The 20,766-nt window shown below is 39.9% G+C and overlaps 1 protein-coding gene and 1 pseudogene across 4 annotated transcripts; one reads left to right on the plus strand and one right to left on the minus strand.

Annotated features, from left to right (window-relative positions):
* Window positions 1-1,226: 1,226 nt before the first annotated feature.
* Window positions 1,227-3,760, plus strand: LOC306670675 (cyclin-T2-like; annotated as a pseudogene). Its single transcript has one exon. The product of its transcript is annotated as a cyclin-T2-like (transcript).
* A 7,759-nt stretch (window positions 3,761-11,519) lies between these two features.
* Window positions 11,520-18,283, minus strand: NME6 (NME/NM23 nucleoside diphosphate kinase 6). Of its 3 annotated transcripts, none has more exons than XM_079155241.1 (6): window positions 18,036-18,283; window positions 15,793-15,889; window positions 13,669-13,771; window positions 12,902-12,941; window positions 12,338-12,498; window positions 11,520-12,054 (listed from the first exon to the last, which is right to left on the minus strand). In XM_079155241.1, exons 1-6 carry the CDS (start codon window positions 18,071-18,073, stop codon window positions 11,888-11,890), a joined length of 606 nt encoding a protein of 201 aa, XP_079011367.1. In that variant the 5' UTR covers window positions 18,074-18,283; the 3' UTR covers window positions 11,520-11,887. The 3 variants fall into 3 exon arrangements, with proteins under 3 accessions (XP_079011367.1, XP_079011368.1, XP_079011369.1); XM_079155242.1 differs by lacking the exon at window positions 18,036-18,283 and adding an exon at window positions 17,105-17,274; XM_079155243.1 differs by lacking the exon at window positions 18,036-18,283 and adding an exon at window positions 17,132-17,154.
* Between the last annotated feature and the right edge of the window lie 2,483 nt (window positions 18,284-20,766).

Genomic DNA, 20,766 nt, shown 5'->3' on the forward strand with positions numbered 1-20,766 from the left:
ACAAGTGTCATGTTCTGCTTTTGAGGCAACTGAAATGCAGTGACAAGAGTTATAAGAGAAACAAGTAGTCTGTGATTCATGGGATCACTAAACCAAAGGGAGATCCCTTACCTGATCACTTGGGAGGCTTCCCTTTCAAATTTATATTCTCTGGGAATGTATAAGAACTCAGTTGTCTTCTTACTTACCTGTATACCCTGTCCCTTTCCTTTGACAAAAAACTAGAGCCTATAGATAAATTCATATTCCAGTCCTTCAAAATGTCCACTGAATTTTGGTAAAACTGATATTTCTCCTTGAGTCAAAATCAAATTTAAGGAAACATTTTTGTAGCCCTTATTTCCTCAAATGCAAGCTCTCTGTTTTCTTGCAATTTTTCATGTAAATGATCATTTAAAAATCCTGGGTTAGGGCTCATTACACTGGAACCCTTTAGGGAAACTCTACCTGGAACACCCAAGGATAAGAAATAGCTGGGGATCGGAGCCATGTATAAATTATGAATGTCACAGATTGAGATTATATAAAAGAAACATAGTTACTATCTCTGTTGGGACAAGCAAAACTGAAGAAAAAACTCCTTGAAACTCCCATCTTGCCCACAATTCCCAGACCCATTAGTTACATATCTTCAACTGCTAACCAGATGACCAACCAACCCAATTGCTATGGTTTGGAATTGTCCCCCAAAGTTCATGCGTTGAAAAGGTGATCCCCAAAGCACTAGAGTTGGGAGGTGGGGACTAATGGGAGGTGTTAGGTCAATGGGGCACTACCCTCACGAATGGATTAATACCATTCTTGCAGAAGAGGTTTCCTTATGAAATGATGAATGTGAAGTGTTTTGATGCACTCCTGCAATTCCAGCTACTTGGGAACTGAGGCAAGGCCAACTTAGCAATGTCCTGTTTTTAAATTAAAAAAATTAAGAGAGACTATGGATGTCACTCTGTGTTCCTAATGTGTGTGAGGTCCTGGATTTAATGCCCAATACCAAAAAAAAAAAAAAAAAAAAAAAAAAAAAAAAAGAGCATATTAGTCAGATTTCCATCACTATAACAAAATATCTAAGATAATTAACTTATAAAGAGAAAATGTTTGTTTGGGTTCACCATTTTAGAGATTTAAGGTCATGAGGCTCAGTTTAGAGGTTCCAGACTGGTGGGGGTACCAGATGGCATGGCAGGAAGTATGTGGCAAAGTAAACCACTTGAGTGAGGAAGCAGGGTGAAGGAGGAAATGTCTTGGCATGGGGCCTTGGAGCGTCTTCTTGCTCATTCTTTACTCAGGAAGAGCTGGAGAACATGTCAAGCCACCAATGCAGAATGGAGGCTGATAAAGAACTCTCGTACCACCACCAGGCAGCCAACCTCATCCAGGACATGGAACAGTGAGTGTCTCAATGTCTCTCAGCTTACAATAAACACTATAATTATTTATATGCACAAATTTTATATTCATTCTTCTTTTACCAAATTCAGTAGAAATAGAATATCACTTACTACATTATTTTGGGCTGCAAAGTGGAAGAACAGGCTTGAAAACTTGAACACGTTCTCAAAGTAGTACATGCTTGTCTTCATCCTCTTGTGTCACTGCTGCATACAAAATGTGATGCTTCAGCAGACTCAAAAACTGGTTTTACTTGAAACCATAATATTACAAACACTAGGTTTTGAGATCACCATTGAACACAGATGTGGTGAAATGTACCTTAGTAAGAGCAAGCAAGGATTTGGCACAGACATTATATTTCGTGGCTACCAACAGACTACATCTTACAACCTTCTGTCTTCAGTACAAACCAACAGTGAGAGCATGTGTATGCACTCATTTGGTAAATGGTCTAGTTGGGAGATTCCTTTGTCAATTGACGGAAAGCATTGGTAGGAATATGTGGATCCTACAGTTACTTTAGAATTACTAGATGAGCTAACAAATGAGTTTCTACAAATATTGGAGAAACACCTAGTAGGTTGAAGAGGATCTGACTGGAGGGCTAATCAGATGGCTAAGAAACCAAAAGTAGATGGACAATTTTCAGAGACACCACTTCTTGGCTCATCTTTAGTCCAGAATTCCATATTAGTAGATAGTATCACATTGTGCCTACAAACCCAAGTTTTCAGAAACCATCTACATCAGCATTCCCTGCATTGGTACCTCTAAATTCAGGAAATAAATCTGTTCAGGATAGCCATACATCTGATAATTTGTCAGTGCTAGCAACAGGAATGCCCAGTACCTCATACAGTTTGTCATCACACCAAGAATCAGCAAGGACAGAACCAATATAATCACAGAAATAGGAGATATCTTTGTCTGGTAACCAGTACAATATCAACTTCCAGCAGGGACCTTCTATATCACCATATTCAGGATTACAAGATAGAACTGACAAATTTTCTGATCATTCTTCTGTTAAGCAAGAATATACTCATAAAACAGGGACCAGTAAACACTATGAGCCTATTTCTCCTACTCCTGGAGTAATTGCTCTGAAAAATTTTTTTAGATAAATATACAGAAAAACACAAGCTAGAAACTCTAGATCTTGATGTAAGGGGATCATTCATTGTATAGCTGCCTGGGTAGAACAGCAACACAACCACCTGCAGTCACAGGCAGCCAGCAGCAGTTCTGTAATTTCTCCTATTAAATTGAAAATTCCCATCACGAATATGGAAAAATCTGAAAAATGCAGAGGAAAGGAAAAGGAAAAGAGTGGATCACTGAAATTATGGATTCTAATAGCACCCACTGATGAAGGCACCACACTAAGGAGGAACTGAAAATGAAGATAAAAGTTTCATCCTCAGAAAGACACAGCTCTTTTGATGAAAGCAGTGGGAAGAGCAAGCATTTAAGCCTATATACAGTACAGACCATAAATAAGGAAAAGCTCCAGGAGCATCCTGCAAACCGCCACCACACCAGTAGTCACAAGCATTCCCACCCACATAGTGGCAGCAGCAGCAGTGGCAGTAAACACTGTGCTGATGGAATACCACCTGCTGTTTTGAAGAGTATTGTTGAACTTTGATGGCATTACCTCTAATTCCAGTTCCTCAAGGAAGAAGCTGCATATCAATGATACTTCTCGCAACCATCACTCCAAAATGAGCAAAAGTTACAAAAGTTCAGTTGGGCTATAGACATCTTGGCACCCTCATGAAACTGGACAAGAAGCCTGTGAAAACCAATGGTCCAAATGCCAATCACAAGTACTGTAATACAAACAGCTGGACTACAAAAACACATTTGACATGCTGGATTTGCAGTTAAGTACACAAGGAATGAGCACGTAATTATTCATTTAGGTCAATTTTTCTTTTATTTTTTAACTTAAAAATGGTTAGAATGGAAAAATTCCTCCTGATCTAGCAGTGATAACACCTGCTGCTGCTGCCACAGCCTCAATATTTGTAAGTGCTGCTTTATTCTTCATTCTGAAGAGATTATAGTAAACAAGTCTTTAGCTCCACATATGATAATGTTACAAATACTGTAAAGGCATGAAGATGCAAAACTCAGTATTTCTACAATTGTAGCTCAGAACATTAGGATGAATGACTGGCTGTTTCTAGGAATATAAGATGCCACAAGCATCCATTATTTATCATTGAAATACTGAAGCTATTTTTTGTTGCTTGCTTTTGAATGAGTGTGTTATTTTCTTTCATGTATTTATACTTGTATGTGTGACTTGTATGTTTCAATGATAAAAGGATAAAAGAGTGCACTGACAACTGTTTACAAGAAAGGGAAGGAAAATGTACATATTATTTTTGTATGTTTAGATATTACCATAAATACTCAGGATTGCAGCTGCTCATAAGTATAACAATATATAGAATAACTTTATTTTCTCTTGTCAGAGTCCATCACTAATCCAAAACAAGTGGCACTTTTTCATGTTAACCTTAAATTCTAGGTCTTACTAGAAACCATTGAAGAGGACACTTTACTACCAGATGGGTATGTAGTGCTACAGATGGTCCTTTACACTGTGAGACACTCAATTTTTGCCTTCGGAGGTTCTGACCAGATTGGCTGCTGAAATAACTTCTAATTTTATGAAGGCTTGAAGAGGAAAAATTAAAGTTTACATACTTTTTTTAAATTTTTTATTCTTTTATACATGTATATAGGGTAATAATGTCTGTCTCATTCTATATATAAAGAACTCAAGAAACTTAACACCAAAAAAACAAATAATCCCCACCGCTCCCCTCACTCCGCTTTGCATAATCAAAAGTTCCTTCATTCTTCCCTACCCAACCCTCACTATGGATCAGCATCCGCTCATCAGAAAAAACATTCAGACTTTGGTTTTGGGGAATTGACTGATTTCACTTAGCATGTTATTCTCTAGTTCCATCCATTTACCCACAAATACCATCCTTTCATTCTTCTTTAAGGCTGAGTATTACATTATGTATATATATCACATTTTCTTTATCCATTCATCTGTTGAAGGGCATCTAGTTTGGTTCCATAGTTTAGCTTTTGTTAATTGAGCTGCTATAAAAATTGATGTGGCTGCATCACTGTAGCATGTTGATTTTAAGTCTTTTGAGTATAAACCAAGAAGTGGGATAGCTAGGTCAAATGTTTTTTCCATTCCAAATTTTCTTAGGAATCTCCATAATGCTTTCCATATGGCTGCAACAATCTGCAGTCCCACCAGCAATGTCTAAGTGTGCCTTTTTTCCTTCATCCTCATCATTTATTGTTTCTTGTATTCTTGATAATTGCCATTCTGATTGCAGTGAGATGAAATCTTAGTTTTGATTTGCATTTCTCTAATTGCAAAAGATGATGAACATTGTTCTCATATGTTTGTCAATCAATTGTATTTCTTCTTCTGTGAAGTGTCTGTTCAGTTCCTTAGCCCATTTATTGATTGGGCTATTTGTTTTTTTGGTGTTAAGTTTCTTGAGTTCTTTATATATCCTGGAGATTTGTGCTCTGAGGTGCAGGTGGTAAAGATTTTCTCCCATTCTGTAGGCTCTCTCTTCACATTATTTTCTCCTTTGCTTAGAAGCAGCTTTTTAGGTTGAATCCATTCCATTCATTGATTCTTAATTTTACTTCTTACACTTTAGGTAGGCGTTTTATTAAGGAAGTCATGTCCATGATGAAGATTTCAGCCTACTTTTTCTCCTAGTAGGCACAGGGTCTCCATTCTCAGGCATTAAGTCTTTGATCCACTTTGAGTTGATTTTTATGCAGAGTGAGAGAGGTCTAATTTCATTTTGTTACCTATGGATTTCCAATTTTCTCAGTACCATTTGTTGAATAGGCTATCTTTTCTCCAATGTATATTTTTGGCACCTTTGTCTAGTGTGAGATAACCATGTTTATGTGGGTTTCTCTGTGTCTTCTATTTTGTACTATTGGTATACATGTCTATTTTGGTGCCAATACCCTGCCATTTTCATTACCATTATTTTGTCATATAGTTTAAGCTCTGGCAGTGTGATGCCTCCTGCTTCACTCTTCTTCCTAAGGATTGCCTTGGCTAATCTTGGTCTCTTATTTTTCCAAATGAATTTCATGATTGCTTTCTCTATTTCTATGAAGAATGTCATTGGGATTTTAATAGAAATTGCATTGAATCTATACAGCACTTTTGGTAGTATGCCCATTTTGACAATATTAATTCTACCTATCCAAGAGCATGGGAGATCTTTCCATCTTCTAAGGTCTTTTTCAATTTCTTTCATTAATGTTCTGTCATTTTCATTGTAGAGATCTTTTACCTCTTTTGTTAGATTGAATCCCAAGGTGTTTTAGGTTTTTTTTGTTTTGTTTTGTTTTGTTTCGTTTTTTAGGCTATTGTGAATGGGGTAGTTTTTCTAATTTCACTTGTAGCAGATTCATCACTTATGTATAGATATGCATTTATGGGTATTGATATTATATCCTGCTACTTTGCTGAATTCATATATGAGTTCTAGAGATTTTCTGGTCGAATATTTTGACTCTTCTAAATACGGAATCATGTCATTGGCAAACAGTGATAGTTTGAGTTCTTTTCCTATTCGTATCCCTTTAATATCTTCAGTCTTATTGCTCTGACTAGAGTTTCAAGGATGATATTGAATAGAAGTGATTAAAGAGGGCATCCCTGTCTTGTTCCAGTTTTTAGAAGGAATGTTTTCAATTTTTCTCCATGTAGAATAATGTTGGCCTTGGGCTTATCATAGATAGCTTTTACAACATTGAGGTATGTTCCTACTATCCCTAGTTTTTCTAGTATTTTGAACATGAAGAGGTGCTATATTTTGTCAAATGCTTTTTCTGCATCTACTGAGATTATCATATGATTCTTGTTTTTAAGTCTATTGATGTATACATTTATTATGTTTATTATTATGTTTATTGATTTCTGTAGTTTGAAAGTTTACATACTCTTGATGGGAAGTGCATTTAAGTGTTTGTTGTCTTGTTGCAGTGCTATAAAACGGTTTTTTATAATGGATATGTGGATTCAAAAACTAAATCCACAAAAACTTATGTAGTGAAGAATTAGTAAGTTTTTCCTTAAAGTACTTTTAACACTACACATTTTAACAGTAAGCAAGGATCACTTTTCCTTTAGCATTCAGAATGACACCATATTCTTAAATGAATTCCTCCCCTGAAGTATGTTTGTATGTGATGCCATATTCTTCTCAGTTAAATGCAGTCTTTCTTATAAAAATGAAATGAAACCTATGCTCTCTCAATTGTTTTATATTCTAACAATAAATAAAAAGATCACTGACTGTGCATTGTACCTGTACTTACAGCTTATGGTTGTTATCAGAAAATTCTGCAAGAAAAAAAAAAAAGTTCAGTGTCCAGTAAAACCACTAGTGGAATTTTACATTTGTTTGCACATCTCAGTATATTCCTGGTGAGGTAAAGTTTGCACAGTCATCTAACTCCTGATTGGATAATTTTAACATGTTTAAATTTTGCCTTAAACACCAGTAGTATATCTCTTGCTTACTGGCTAATCTTAAATTTATTCTGTGGCATATCTCTGAACTATTGAGTATCTTTGAGATGGGCTGGATTCAACATCTGTTGAACTGAAAACTGTATTGATTTTACCTCTGTGTATATGAACTATTTTTATTACAAAGTCACTGATATGTACACATTTCTAATTTTACTCAAGAATCTTGTGGTTGTCAGATTTTAAAATTATACAACAGAGCCATATTAACAAAACAGCATGGTATTGACACAAAAACAGACATGAAGACCAATGGAATAGAAGACACAGAGACATACCCACATAAATACAGTTATCTCATACTAGACAAACGCACCATAAAAATATATTGGAGAAAAATATATCCTCTTCAACAAACAGCGCTGGGAAAACTGGAAATCCATATGTAGCAAAATGAAATTAAACCCCTATCTCTTGCCCTGTACAAAACACAACTCAAAGTGGGTCAAGGACCTAGGCTTTAGACCAGAGACCCTGTGCCTACTAGAAGAAAAAATAGGCCCAACTCTCCATCACGTCGGCTCAGGAATCAACTTCCTCAATCAGACTCCTAAAGTAAAATAAAGAATCAATAAAAGGGATGGAATCCAACTAAAAAGCTTCTCCACAGTAAAGGAAACAATCAAGAATGTGAACAGAGTGCCTACAGAATGGGAGAAAAATCTTTGCCACCTGCACCTCAGATTGATCATCAATCTCCAAGAGAGACAAAGAACTCAAAAAACTTAACACGATTTCACAATGTGGGAGGGTAGATAGGGAAGAATAGAGTTACTTTATATTAGGTAGAGGGGAGTTAAGGGAGTGGAAGGGTTATGGGGGAAGGAATGAGAGTAGAGTGAAACAGACACTATTACCTCATGTACATGTATGACTGCATGACTGATGTCATACTGCAGTATGTATAATCAGGAAAAATGAGAAATTACACTCTGTATGATCTATCAAAACGTATAAATGCATTCTACTGTCATGTACAACTAATTAGAACAAATAAAATTTAAAAATTAAAAAAAAAAACAACACTGAAAAACAAATAACCCAGTCAATAAATGAGCAAAGTAACTGAACAGGCACTTCATAGAAGAAATACAAATGGTAAAAAAAAATATGAAAACATGTTCAACATCTCTAGCAATTAGAGAAAAGCACATTAAAATTACACTGAGATTCCATCTCACTCTAGTCAGAATGGCAATTATTAAGATTGTGAGCCTAGCCTCAGAACTGGTACTGGATTTAACCTGGATTTTTACATGGACCAGGACCTCATCTTGGAACTACACTTTCACACTGTACTTTAGGTCTAGACTCCAGACTTCACTTGTTCAACTAGAAGTGACCTTGGTCACAAATCAAGGACCTCATGTCTGCACATGTAATTTGAACCTGAATTTGCCCAGTTCCTTAGAAATAACCTTCAACTAGAAACTAAAAGTAGATGTAAGCGAACCTTTCATTTGGTCCTTAAATTTAACCTGGGCCTTGGACATATATTTGAATATTGAACTCCAATCTTAGAACTCAAGTCTTTGACTATATACAGGAGTATCTTGGACCTGAGTTTACATTTGGACCATAGTTACAGCACTTCGATCTAGATTTTGGAGGTTATATTAGTTTGCTAGGGATTCTATGACAAAGTACCACAGACAGGGTAATTTAACAACAAAAAATTAGTCTTGACTGGACATGGTGTTATCTGCCTAGAGCCTCCACTACTTGGGAGGCTAAGGCAGGAGACTGCAAGTTAAAAACTAATCTGAGCAACTTAGCAAGATCCTGCCTCAAAATAAAAAGTAAAAAGGACTGGGAATATAATTCAGTGGTAGAGTGTCCCCGAGTTTAGTCCCCTGTATGACTGGGGGCGGGAGGGGGGGGGACTCATAATGTCTCACTGTGTTAACCAGCTTTCCATTACTATAACAAATACCTGGAAAAATGGATGAGTTTTACAACATAAACACATAGGATTTTGTTAAATAAGAACTCTTTAGGCAAAGAAAACAGTTGGATGAAGATGTGAAGATTTTGCAATGTCCAAAGTCAAAGGATTGATATTAATAATGGCCAGCAAATTACAGTCCACAGGGTCAAATTCAGTGGTTGCCTGATTTTATAAATAAAGTTTTACTGGAACATGGGAGCAGGGTAGGGGAAACCCTGGGATAGTCAATGTATAAAAAGTTGATTTTTGGCTCATAACTTTAGAAGTTTCAACCCTTGATTGGTTGGCCCTGTTTCTTTGGACTTGTGGCAAAGCAGCACATCATGACAAAAAGGCATGACCAAAGCAAATCCACTCACCTCATGGCCAGTGAGCAAAAGGGAGAGAAAGGAAGAAGTCAGAATCCCACTCTCCCCTTCAAGGGTACACTCCAAAGACATGAAGACCTCCCAGTCAACCTCACCTCAAACTTTTCGCCACCTCCCAATAGTACCAAGCTGGAGACCAAACCTTTAACACATAGGCCTTGACAGGACATTCCAGATCCAGACTATAGCACTCACAGAGCTAGTGGGGAGAAATCCAAGATCAAGGTGTTGGTTCCTTCTGAGGGATTGTGAGCGAGGAATGTATTCCATACCACTCTCTTAGCTTCTGGTGGTTTTCTGATTACTTGCCCTGATCTGTTTTCACACTTATGTAGCATTCTTCCTATAAATGTATCCATGTCCACATTTCCCCTATTGAAAAGAACACCAGTCATATTGGATTAGGGGCACACCCTACTGCAGTATGACTCATTATATATCTGCAATGACGTGGTTTCCAAATAAGATCACATTCTGAGGCACCTGAGGCTAGGACTTCGACATATAAATTGAAGGGCAGGACACAATTCAACCTATAAACAATATGAAGTGGTATCTTTGGGACATTGACCTGGACTATGTACACAAACTTCAAATTTGGATTTGGAGCTTGTACCTGGATGTTGACAAGATTGGTCCACAATACTAGGTCTGACATTGTACCTATTCCTTGACTTTCAGCAGTGCCTGGACTTCAGACATGGGTATATTTCTTGGATCTAATCTTTAGTCCTGGATTTGGAGCTCAGATAGGAACATCAGGTGTGAGTTGAATCTTAGTTCTGGATCATTATCCTTTAATTCAGAATGATTATACATTACTGTGGAACTAGCTCTCAAGAATTAGAATGTGATTTGATGCTAGATAAACCTGGACTTCAGACGTGGATTTAATGTGGACTTGGGAATAATTTAAGACCTGAAAAGTGGACCCAGCAACTGAACCTTTGATGTGGACCTTGGACCTCTGTGCTAAACCTTTGACACTGGCAAGAGCAGCTTCCTTGGAGTGGGAGGGGGTGCAAGCTACACTGGTGTTGGTTGCTGAGAAAATGGGGAGGAGCCTACAAGTGTAAACAACTGATATGGGTTTGGCTGTACAGAGATGAAGACACAAAAGGTGGCTAAAATGGAAAATTACATTAGAAATATTTTCAAAGATGGGAGACACTAAAACATGTTTGAATTCAAAGGACTTAATAAAGGGTAAAAGATGCAGCAGAAACTGATGACCAAAAGAGCAAGGAGAGGCAATTCCAAGCATACATAGAAGGGCAGACTTGATAAGAAGACCTTCTTACACCATTAACAGGAAGATAGGAAAAGATGGGTATAATGTAAATACATTATGAGATTCGGATGAGAAAGTCTCTAACTAACCTAGACCCTTGACTCTAAACCAAAAAGTACAACAGTATAAATGTTTCAGCCCACTACACCTTTAGCTGACCAGGTTCCACACAACCTTCCCTAACATTCTTTTGGGGTTCCTCAAAACTCCCAATGTGATAGGCTGTCATAGTAATGACAGTGATGCAATTCTCAGTATCCATATTTCTATGTATCCCTCTACCACACAAACTCTGGGCTTAGCCATGTGACTTGCTTTGGACAATAAGACATCAGCAAACATGACAAGGAACAAAAGCTTCATAAACCTAAATGAGGGCCTGCCCTCATAGAACCCTGAAACAACTGTGCTGTGAAGCTCAGGATGAAAGATGGTGTTAGACCTTGTGTGGTTCTATTGGTTTCACCTGGACTCAATGCAGCCACAACTGAATCCAGATGAGACCAATAAAACCATGCAGCCAACCCACAAAGAGAAAATCACTGTTTTAAGACATTAAAATTTGAGGTGATTTGTAATGCAGCAACAGGTAACTTGCCTTTGTGCAAATCAGAAAAAATGTGTATCATAAAAGCATGCCTCCACTGACAGATATACCTTGGTTCAAATATAAGGTGTCTCTTCCTCCAGAACACAGCCCTGTGCTAGGGTTACAGCATGGATTTGAATCCACATTCAGCTCTATTGCTGGGTGTCTTTTGTGCTTCATAAGCTGCCCACCATGTGTATGTGTGTGTCAGCCTCTTCACTTAGCACAGACCTGAAACCTAGCTTCAGGGACGGTCTAATTACTCAAATTAAGGATAGAGAGAGCTCCCAGAGTAGTACTCCCACTCTTGAGAATTCAGTTAGAACACTGGCTTTTATTAAGGAAGACAAGCCAAATTTTTGTTTATATAGTCACTGCATTTTCCAGGGAAGTCAACTGAGTAAGCTCCTCCTTGAGGAAGGATGAATACGTATCAGTCAAAAAAATAATAATCTTTTTTTTTTTTTTCTTTAACAAGCCATGAACATTCTAGAGAAGAGGTAGATAGCTAGATTTTGGAGGCTCTGCAGTGATGAGCTAGGCCCTCTAGCAAGCAGTGATGTCAAGCAGAAATAGCACCATGAGCCCAGGCTTCCCTGGTCCCATGAGAATGTTCTGAACCAGAGGTCTAAGAGAAAAGTCTGGGCATTGCTGACAGTCTTCACAGACTCATAGGCCCTCATCAGGCTGGTCCTAGGCCTCCTGTTCCAGCTGCACAGTGGATGCCTCCCTCTGGACTGTAGCGCACAGGGCCACAGCGCAACTGGGGCTCCTCCTCCTCATACCAGCGCTGTTCACTGAAGTCAGGGAAGAAGGCTGCAATCTCCCTGCTGGCTGAAACCACAGAGTCTACAAGGGAAGGTAAAATAGATAAGTATTCCCACAGGGAGTGCAGGGTGCAGGCAACAGACAGTCATAAGCAGGTTCAGAAACCTAGGTCTACCCAACCTCAGTCCTGGGGCATGTAAAGAAAACTCAGCCACATCAGTTGAAACAGCTACAAAAGGCCAGAAATATAAATAGGAAGAGATTCATTGGAAGGACATGTATATCAACCTTACCATGTAGCCCAACCATAAACCCCAACCCATCCTTCCTTATTTGTGGCTCTGAACAAGGGAGGTAGACTCACCTGAGCCATGGGTAGTGTTGCGAGTGTCTGTGAGGCCAAAACTCCCACGAATTGAATCTGGAGCTATGTGGCGTGCTCGAAACACTCTGGTAGGTCCCATCAGTGTCCTCCAGAGCTGGATGGCATCTTTGTGGGCAAGGATGTATGCTCGGATTGGCCCACTATGAACAAAAGGAACACAGGTAAGGAATTTGGTCACCCAGTCTATAAGCAGTTCATAAGTAAAGGCATACTGCATCCTGAGAGTTTCATTGCCTTTCTAGCTCAGAACTAATGCTGCTTCAAATAGAAGTTGATAGAGGGCCACTGCTGGTATACAAGAGCCAAACAGATCAGCAGAGTTGCCACACAGCATTCAACCATACACTTACAGTCACTGGTTCAGTAACCAATGAGACAGGTGCCTAACAGGTCAATGATGGCTTAGTCAGAGCCCTAAGCTCTGTGTCCTCATACTTGACACTGATTACAAATTTAAAGACAGTTAATGAAGTTAACAATTCTATTTTTGTGCAGAGAAGATATACCTAGTGGATAAAGATGCTAAGACTAAATTAGAAGTACCTGGCCATGAACTCCACCAGTCGCTGATAGAAAAAACGTCCTGCAAAGAGAGAACACCTTCATGAAGATACAGGTGCCCAAGATAAATTTTTCTATTTCTACCTCCTTACCTGAAATAATAAACACTGCTTTAGAGGGGGAAGGGGGGAAAAAAAAAAAAAAAAAAAAAAAAAAGGGCCTTAAAGTCTGACATTCCTGCTTCTGAATCTAGGCTCTACTATTTACAGCCTCTGTAGTTTCAGGTAAGTCATTAACCTCCCCACTCAGTTTCCTAATCAGTGTACTGGAGATATAAATATACCTACTTTTTAGCATTATTGGGGAGAATTAAGTGAAATAATGAGCATTAAAATAATTAAAGAATAAACACTAAATGTTAACTACTGATATTATTATCAGGACATTAAAATTAAGTTTCTGATTAAGACTATGAGTTAGAACCCTCCTAGGAAAATAAAATACTGATAATCATAAAATATTTCAGTATAAACCAAGACTACAAGATTGGTTGCAGGGATGGGGTTGTAGCTCAGTGGTAGAGTGCTTGCCTAGCATGTATGAGGCACTGGGTTTGATCCTCAGCACCACATAAAAATAAATAAATAAAATAAATGACTAAAAATAATTAAAAAAAAAAAAAAAAGATTGACTGCAAGTTTACACAACTGGTAGGTCAGAGAGAACATGGAACATTAAATGTTCCAGGGAAAATCTGAGAAGCCTCTTAGGATTGAGAAATCTTCTATTCAGATGACTATCAGTCCTACCTTCATGTTCTTTGTAAAACTTCTGGCAATCCTCCTTTCTCCATAGTAGTTCTCTCATTCGTATAATAAGAAACTTGTTGCTCAGAATCTGCTGATGAACAGCCTGGATAAACACCACCCCAGAGATAAAAATCAATCAGGAGACCCAGGCTAACAAAAAGAAACCATGAGAACCCCTTAGAACTAAGGACTGAAGGGTCTGTCCCATTGGCAGGTGTTAAGGTTGGGACCTTAAATGTCCTCCCCAAAAGTTCATGTGTTGAAGGCTTTGTCCCAAGTGGATAGTGCTATTGAGAGGCAGTAAAACTTTAGAAGGTGGGTTAAAGGGAAGTTAATATCATTAAGGACCCAAACTCTTTCTTCTCTCTTTTTCACTTCCCAGCTGCCATGATGTGGGTAGCTATGCTCCACTACACACTCCCCACCATGATGTTCTGCCTCATCACAGGTCCAAAGTGACAGAGCCAACCAAGTATCATGGACTGAAACCTCTGAAACCATGAACCCAAATAAATCTTTCCTCCTTTTAAGTTTTTACCTCAGGTATTTTGTTACAACCTCAGACAGCTAACACAGTGGGTCAGAAAAGAAAGAAGGTGGGGTGAGATCAAGACCTTCAATCACATAGCCAGAATGTTACCCTTGAGTGCAAGGGAACAGAAAGTTTTGTTTCTACCCCTCCATTCCTCACCCCCTTGAGTTGAAGCCCAGAGGACCCACCACACCTATCACCATAAAAGTCTTGTACATGGTCCTGCATTGTGTTTCATTCTCTCCAAACTATCACACTTGATAGACTGAAAATTCTATAGTTTATATGTTATATTCTGATCAGGCTTTTGATAGTTCCTATTATTCATGGAATGAAGGGCAAACACTTTAGCCCAGGGCTCAAGGCCGCACTTTCCTTGTCCACTACCATTTCTAATTCTCTATGCTAGCCCTGGTCACCTACAGTCCTCAAACCCACCACAGCCTCTCTCTTCTATGGAACACCTGTCCTTATGGCACTAACCAAAGTCTACCCTTCCTCTGAGACCCAATTGAGACTCACTACTTTTAGGTCACCATTCCAGAGTGCTCTGGTCTTCCTCTGTACCACGACAAGCTTACTGAGCACTGGCAATTACTTAATCAAAATATGGGTAGTAGAATCCTAACATGATCCCTCCCTTGTCTCTAATCCTTGTTAAAACCCTTCCTAAATACTAGAGTTCATTAAGGTTCTGTCATTCTGCCCTCATCCTAATTCTACAGTCTCTTATCAGTGTTCAGTTCTATCATTTCAAAATACCACTAATGATGTGCAAACATTTATTATCAGCCAGACAGCCCACTCCAATCTCCATGACAGTAAATTGGAAAATATGATTGTCACATTACATAATAAAAGGTATTTTGCAGATGTAATTAAGGTTACTAATCAGTGCACTTTGCTTTAATCTAAAGGAAAATTATCCAGCTGAGCCTAATTAGTTACATGCACCCTTTTAAAGCAGTTTACTCTGGCTAGGAGCTGAAGAAACCAAAGGGATTTGCAGCATGAGAAGGATTAGGTGCACTGTTGCTGTCTTAAAGATAGAGCATGCCATGTGATGAGGAATGGAAGTGGTCTAGAAACTGAGAGCAGTTCCACCAAGCAAACGAGTCTTCAGTACTATAATCACAGGAAATAAACTGTGCCAACAACCTTAGCAAGGCTGGAAGTGGATTCTTCCCTAGACACTCCAGATAAGGACCCATACCTTGACTTTGGCCTTGTGAGACTCTAAGTGATTACCCAGCCAAGTCTACAGGACCTCTAAACTATAAAACTGTGAGATAATAAATGAGTGTTGTTTAAACTGTCAAGTTGTGGTAACATGTTATATAGTGGGAGACAACTGTATATACTAACTTGAGGTCTTTTTTATTATTATTATTTTATTGGTTTTTTTTCTTTTATTTTAAATCTGCCCCAATTCTTCAACAGAGTTTCAGTCTTCTTTGGATCAGAGTTCATGACTCCTAGCTTTGCCTCTGTATCACCTAACACAGGTCTTGGTAGTCATAAGTGGCCCTAAAGCATGTGACATGGTAGCAATGCCCAGGGCATAACAGTAGGGGTTTAACTTTCATTCTTACCTCCAGAATCAATGGGTGAGCAACTGCATCAGGCTTGATCAGGGCTAGAGTAAGCTGAAGAGCCTGAGGGTTTCGCAAGATTGAGGTCATCTCATTCCTGCCATTACGAGAACTGGATTAGGGACTCATTAGTACTGTACTCCCACCCCTCCCTACTCAAGTCAACCAATGCCCCTTATTCCTGATACTAAAAAATCACCTGACAGTTACCTTCTAAGGCTGTATACATTACTTATTTACTTGCCTATTTGGACTCATGGAAGAGGTAGAGGGGACACTCAGGTTACTCTATGAGTATATAGTATAGTTTGTGCTACTGTAAGGTCATGAGGGAATTACCCATTCAAGAGAAATTTGTCTAAACACTAAGTGCCTTTGCTGATACTCTCTTCCCTTCCAAACTTTCTTCTGTATTTTATACAATATTTATAATTATATTCCTGAACAGACTAGCCACAAGAGTAAAATGACTGATTCCACTCTTAAAGACCTCTATCCCATAGTGCTGCCCCATCTATTCTAGAATTAGAAGATTGATTCACAAGAACTGGGATGTCACCAGAGTACCAAAATGTACACTGGCAATCCACCATCTCTTATCTAATATGGATAGGTCAATATCTTCCCCACCCAAATCAAACCTGTCAATATGCTCAGTTGACCTCAGTGGTCATGCTTATAGATATGCAACTTCAAGGTCAGGGACTAGTTGTAACCATTTTGTATCTGAAGCAACTAAAGCAGCCCAATACAAAGATGCTCCATCAATTCTATTGTCAATCTGAATCTACACAGTCATATTTCTATTCAACTTTGTATTCCTAGAGCCTAACATTGTATAAGAGCTCAATAAATAATTGCAGAAAAGACAATTAACAAAAATATTTTATAATCTGAGGACTAAGAATCAGAGGTCTCTTCCAACTGTGAAATTCTATTTACATGTGAGAAATTGATCATCTCTGCATGAGCAAAGGTGAGATCTCAAAATGTTCATCTCAATATTATTTCTAATTTGCCAACAAATACAGAGGTTTCCATGAATACACAGGTACAGAATCTGTACAACACTCTCATTTCTTTTGACATGACAATCACATCAGAGGTGGCACTACGGTTTGGCCCAAATAAAAACTATGCTAAAATCCCTTCATGTTTTTTTTCTACAGCGTTATATTTGATGTTCAAACTATGAAGCCAAATCCAAATTAACCAGTATAAGAGCAGCCAACCCACTCTACTCAGAGTACCCCAGAAGGTAAGTTCCAGTCCCTCATCCTCCATATTACCAAGTTCTGATAACTTTACTCACCCACTACATCTCAAAATCCATACAAACCTCTCCCAGCCAACTGCTACCACCCCAGTCCAGGATACCAGGATACCACTATTCCTCCTTGGACTTCTGTGACAACTTCCTTACTGATTTCCCAGTTTCGAGTCTTGCCACTCTTTAAATATGTTTTCCTCACAGAAGCCATAGTAAACTAAAAATGCAAAGTTAATCATATTATTCCCCTTCTTAACCCTTTAGGGTATACCCTGCTCTTACAATAAGCCCCTAAATCCTTAACATGGCTCACCAGGCTTTGCATGATTTGGTTCCTGGATAACTCTCTAGCCTTATCTGGAATCCCACACTCCTTAACTTTCCTTGCTCCAATCACATGAGTCTTTCAGTTTTAAGACTTTCTAGCCTGAAAGAAACGCCTCTGTGTGTGGCATTTTCAGATTCACGAGTCCTTCCTTTGGTTACCTCCTCCTGGCTCACTAGATCTTAGCTCACTTCCCCCATTATAACCTCTCACAGTTCCTTGCATAAGTCCTTTAGTTATATCTTCCCTGACTCTGTTTCCCTCACCATCCAATCAGTGCCCCTACTCAGAGTGCCTAGCACATAGCTGGTTCTCAACAGTATTTGCTGGGTAAATCAGAGAGATCCGAATCCGGCTATGCCAGCCTGCTGGGGGTGGGGAGGAGAAGGGTGTCTCCAGAGAGGGCATGGGACCTGCAGAAAGGATGCGGCTCCCAACGCTAGTCAGGTTATGGCTACTTGGATTTTGGTTTAAAACACATGTTAAGTAGAGAAGCACTCGACTTAAAGATCACTCTTTTAGAAAAATTAAATTTTAAAAGTTGCCTAGGCCTGCCTGCCCGCCTACCAGTCCCTCCCTCCCTCCTCCTCTCCCACACACACACACCCCTAGAAAATTACAAATTTTAAAAAAGTTGCCTAGGCACACGTGAGGGGCCCACCGCTCAGCTTCCGGGACAGCAGCATCAAGCTCCTCGTTCTCCCGCTAGCCGCAGGGACGTGCAGCCACTCAACTCCGACTCCGCCCGGGCACCTGTGGCCACGCCCCCCACTCCCCAGACTCCCGGCCTCAGCTGTGGAACCGCCCAAGACCTCTCATTCTCTAGGTCCCCCGGCCCCTGTAGCCAGGACCAAAGCCCACCCCAGATTCTCGGGCTATTCGGATCCCGTGTTGCGGTTCACCTGATTCTCCCGCCACAATGCCAGGCAACTGCGCTAGTTAGCCTGAGCGGCCCTCCCGGGGTCCTTCAGGCATCCGACCGGGCAGCCCTCCCTGGGGTCATTGCACAGTTGCTTAGCAGCCGTGATGCAGCGGGCCAAGCCGGAAAACAGGATGAGGGTGTGTGTGTTGAGCTCTGCCGCGAGGTGCCGCTGCGCGTCTGGCCAGGGCCAAAATCGGCAGGGTCTACTGAAGCAGTCCTGGAGACAAGAAGGCGTGGGGGGGCTGTTACTCCTGGTGTGTGGTATGATGTATGAAGAGGAATCTTGGGAGAATGGTCGTGGCACTGGAAACGGAGAGGGATCCAGTTGTGGCTACTGGTGACTGGTATAAGGGTGTAAAGTGTTTTCTCGCAGGGCATCACTGAGATTTAGAAGAATGAAATAAACTGCCATCAATTAAAAAACATTTCCTCGTTTAACTACAGTGTTAGTCGTTTTGCACTCCTGGATATTGGAAGGAGGGTCTGCAGTGCTGGCAGCTTGTTTGTACAAGGTTATTCCTCAGGAAAGTCCCTTTTCTACCTGTCTAGCTGGTGATTAATTCATAACTAGTTTAGTGTAAGAACCAAATATGCCTGACTTCAACCTATGCTACTTAATTTCATTGCCAGATCTCTTATAAACCTCACCAGCAACAGCAGAACGAATCCAAACAATTAATAGGACATATAGGTTTATCACAGCACTGTCCCACATCCACAAATTTAGAAAACAGTCCAATCATCTGCTCGTAGCTGATCTCAGGCAAAATTTTGTCTCTAGAAGTTCTCACTGTAATCAAAGACTCTAAAAGATTTAGTGAAACCTAAAAGATGGTGAGTGAACTGAGAAACTCTTGATTCGGTTTCACTGAGACTCCTAGCAGTTCTGTGCAGTTTTTCAGTCTCAACTTGTGTAATCTAAACTCGGGAGAAATCACCAAGGGGTTATGACCTGTGTTCATTATATCTGAATAGATATCTATATGTGTCTAGTCCCATCTCTAGATAGTGACATTTAAAACAAAGATACCAGATCGTCTTTGAAATTTCTTAATTCCATTTCCCCCTTGGTATTCTGTATTACTGGCACCCAGGTGCTACATTGAGGGTGGGCTTTAAATGACAAAATTGCTGCAGCTCTTTGTGAAAAGGCTTTTTCAGTGTCTACTGCCTTATGATGTGGAGTTGCTCAGGCCCAGGACATCAGTTTTGTGGGGCTTGATGGGAGTCCCTTTACCTCACACATGCTTCTGTAGCCAAAAGTGCAGTCCTTGTCCCCAGTGTCAATTAATGTCAATTTAATAATGAGGACACGGTTTTGAGAAAAAGGAAAATGCTGTTTTATTGTTTTGCTAGCAAAGGGGAAACACAAGGGACTCCTGTCCCAGAGGCTATGATTGTGCCCATCAGGAGGGACAGGGGTGTTTTAAAGGAACTCTTCAAGGGTTACATTCCAGGTATGCTCTGGTCCCAGGGCACCCTGATGATGTGTTATGACTCACTTTGGAAGATATTCACTTTCCAGATCTTTAGCAGGCATCTCCTTCCTGTAGTGGGTGTGTTCAAGGGCAATTAACTAGAGAGGAAAAGATAACACAGTCTCCCTAATCTTGTTAGAGAAGGGGAGATGGGAAAAGAGAGGGGAAAAAAACATGTTCTTTTTAAAAATAAGCCTTAGAGCAACTAGGGCTATATTCAGAAAGTGAAGGGACCACTGTTAAACTTCCACTTAGAATCATTCTTGGTAGGTTTTTGAGCTAAAGCTGCCCTTGCTTCTAAAATTTGTTCTCAGTGAGAATCAAGATGGCTGATGTGTGTCCCTCAAGGTACTATCCTCAGTGTCCGGATATCTCAGGTGAGAAGTAGCATTTCTTAAAGATACTTCCCTTTTGGCACCTATTCTCTGTGCTTGACCTCCTCCTTTCCAGAATATTTGTTGAGTTTCTAATGACACTGAAAGAATGGACATTTTTTTAAGCTGTCTGTTTTATCTCAACTCCCTAAGGTTTCCCTCCCAGTAATGGGAACAAAGCCCTTAAAGCTGTTCTCTGTTCCCAAACAGAGAGTAAAAGAGTAAATTGAGCCTGATAGCCAGATAGTGCTCAAACAGTAGGATTACCAGAAACTATTGACCAGAATCTACAGCCTGTTGTAAAACATTGTGAAACATGTTGTCAGCAAACCCAGACCCCCTTTGAAACTTCCTGGCAGCTTTGTCCCCCTTTTCCCCCTTTCATGTGTGACCCCTCCCAATGTGTGGTCTCTGCCTTCATAAACCTACAAGATTTTCTGCTAGGGACTCGACTCCTGGAGTTGGGTCCCAGCGCGCTGGAATAAACACCTCTTGCGGTTTGCATCAAGTGACGCCTCCTGCGGTTGATTGGGGTTGCCGTCCATCCATGGGACAGAGTTGGGGTTTCCTTTTTGGGGGCCTTACATTTGGGGGCTCGTCCGGGA

Source organism: Sciurus vulgaris (genome assembly GCF_902686455.1).
Source record: "Sciurus vulgaris genome assembly, chromosome: 10".
NCBI lineage: Eukaryota > Metazoa > Chordata > Mammalia > Rodentia > Sciuridae > Sciurus > Sciurus vulgaris.

What these genes read in the sequence shown, in the direction of transcription:
- NME6 (XM_079155241.1), bottom strand. Translation starts at nt 18,073, where the DNA reads ATGCTGCTGTCCCGGAAGCTGAGCGGTGGGCCCCTCAC. An exon ending in CTGAGCGGTGGGCCCCTCAC is followed by an intron (nt 15,890 to 18,035) that starts GTGTGCCTAGGC and finishes TCGTAATGGCAG; the next exon opens with GAATGAGATGACCTCAATCT. An exon ending in CTGGTGGAGTTCATGGCCAG is followed by an intron (nt 12,499 to 12,901) that starts GTACTTCTAATT and finishes TTTTGTTCATAG; the next exon opens with TGGGCCAATCCGAGCATACA.